A 1,850-nucleotide genomic window follows, 5' to 3' on the forward strand; every position below is an offset into this window, starting at 1 on the left:
ATGAATTCAAAGACGAGACTCAAGTTTTAACGTGTTGAAACTTGCAGCAGTTTGTTTCCAAATGAAACCAATCTATCACAATGTTGATCGCTTCTTTCACAATATTAAGATTGTTATGCATACTTTCTTGAAGAATGCTAAATAGTTTCAAATTCATCTGGTCAGTTGTATTACTAGTTAGTAGTTAATTGTTCCAATTTGATTAGTTTTTGCAAGAACTCAAAGGCCCAGGTAAACGAGCGGTTCCTAATGCTCAACGAAATGGCTAGGAGGGACACTAAAATAGCCTCGGCCATCACGGTTTAGATCTTCTGCTCACAAACTAGAGTTATGCAAACCACCTGTCTGAGCTGAGCTTCAACACAATGCTTATTGCAACACAGTTTATTTAGAGTAAGCACCTTATCAAGTGCACGCATATGCAAGTTACTTGCTAAAGGGGATAGGTGATCAATCCAAATCTTGATTTCACACAAACTCTCCCTTGTACCTCCTCGCAGCCTCCCGACTGTCAATAGTAGTGGTGTAATTCTGCTCTGGTGAGGATTTGGCATTCCCATATCGCCTTCTGGCTTCCTTGCTGTCGATTGTTTCAAGGATCGAATCTTTTTGGGGAACTTTACTGCCTAACGAGGGCTTCACAGCTTCCTTTGAGAACTCCATTATCTTGCCTGTTTCATTCATCGGTTCAAGCCCCATAACATGACCACGCCTCTCCCTACCTCCTGTCGTGGTCATAGAAAGTGGTTGAATGGTCCTCTCTCCTCTCTCAGACGAGGTATAATTATTTGGCAAAATGGACTCTGTTGGATGGCCAGGCCTAACGGCAGTACCACCTTCTGTGGCTACAGGCAGTTTCGGAATTTTATCACCTTTATAGTGACCAGGATCAGGGACTTCATCCGTGATGGTATTGACAGAGGATGGATCCAGAACTTTCTTGAGGTACTCCATTGCTGTGTCTATGTCGTTCATCGGTTTGCTGAGCTCCATATTGGGAACACGCCTCTCCCAATGTCCAGCCATGATCGTAGATGGTGGTTGGCTGGTTCGCTCTCTCTCAGATGATAAATGGTGACTCGGTAGCACGGGCCCTGTTGGATGACCAGGCCTAGCCCCATAAACCCCTTCTGTTGTCACCGGTGGTTTCAGAATTTTGCCAGCTTTAAGGTCACCACAGTCAGTTTCCTCGCCCTTCATGGTATTGGTGACAGGCTTGTGCCGTTCCTTCTCATGGTCACTATCCTGAGTGTTGCCGGTAGTGCCATAATAACCTGCAGAGACAGGGATCTTGACCTGGTATGGAGCCCTTGGAGCACCGTACCCAGATGGTTTGCTCACTTCATTCTGGATCTTGTTGGAGAATTCCTCCACCACAGGCGGCTGGTTGCCGGTAGTGCCATAATAACCTGCGGAGACGGGGATCCTGAGCTGGTGCGGGACCCGTGGAGCACTGAACCCAGATGGTTGGCTCACTTCATTCTGGATCTTGTTGAAGAATTCCTCTACCACAGGCGGCCGGTCATTGCTAGGGATCGAAGGCCCGTGCCGCTGGTTGTTGACTACTCCATAACTCCGGCGGTGCTCATACCTTGGGGGAGAGCGTTGTCTGTAGGATTCAGAGAACATGGATGGATGGACGCGTTCAACGGTTGTTTCGATTTTCATGACATAGGTCCCTGGGTTTTGATAAGGGTCACCAGCAATCATTCTTCTTCCCTCGAATTCATCAAGGGCTGGACGGCACAGCTGCTCGGAATTGTGGCTCCCTTCAGTTTCCCATGGATCGAATTCATCGTGGGGGTTATGGCTTCTGTAGGAGTAACGATACCCTGCCAGAAGTTAGACCG

At 47.6% G+C, this 1,850-nt stretch overlaps 1 protein-coding gene across 1 annotated transcript; it reads right to left on the bottom strand.

The window, feature by feature from the left end:
• Nucleotides 1-369: 369 nt before the first annotated feature.
• On the bottom strand, nucleotides 370-1,842 carry LOC115685921 (uncharacterized; the record flags this gene model as incomplete). Its single annotated transcript, XM_030611078.2, has 1 exon — nucleotides 370-1,842. A coding segment is annotated over one exon (1,374 nt), but the record flags the coding sequence as incomplete, so codon positions are not given.
• Nucleotides 1,843-1,850: the final 8 nt, after the last annotated feature.

This window comes from Syzygium oleosum, unplaced genomic scaffold (assembly GCF_021117445.2).
Source record: "Syzygium oleosum isolate NSW1041296 unplaced genomic scaffold, Sole_v2.1 Sole_v2.06, whole genome shotgun sequence".
NCBI classification, from domain to species: Eukaryota; Viridiplantae; Streptophyta; class Magnoliopsida; order Myrtales; family Myrtaceae; genus Syzygium; species Syzygium oleosum.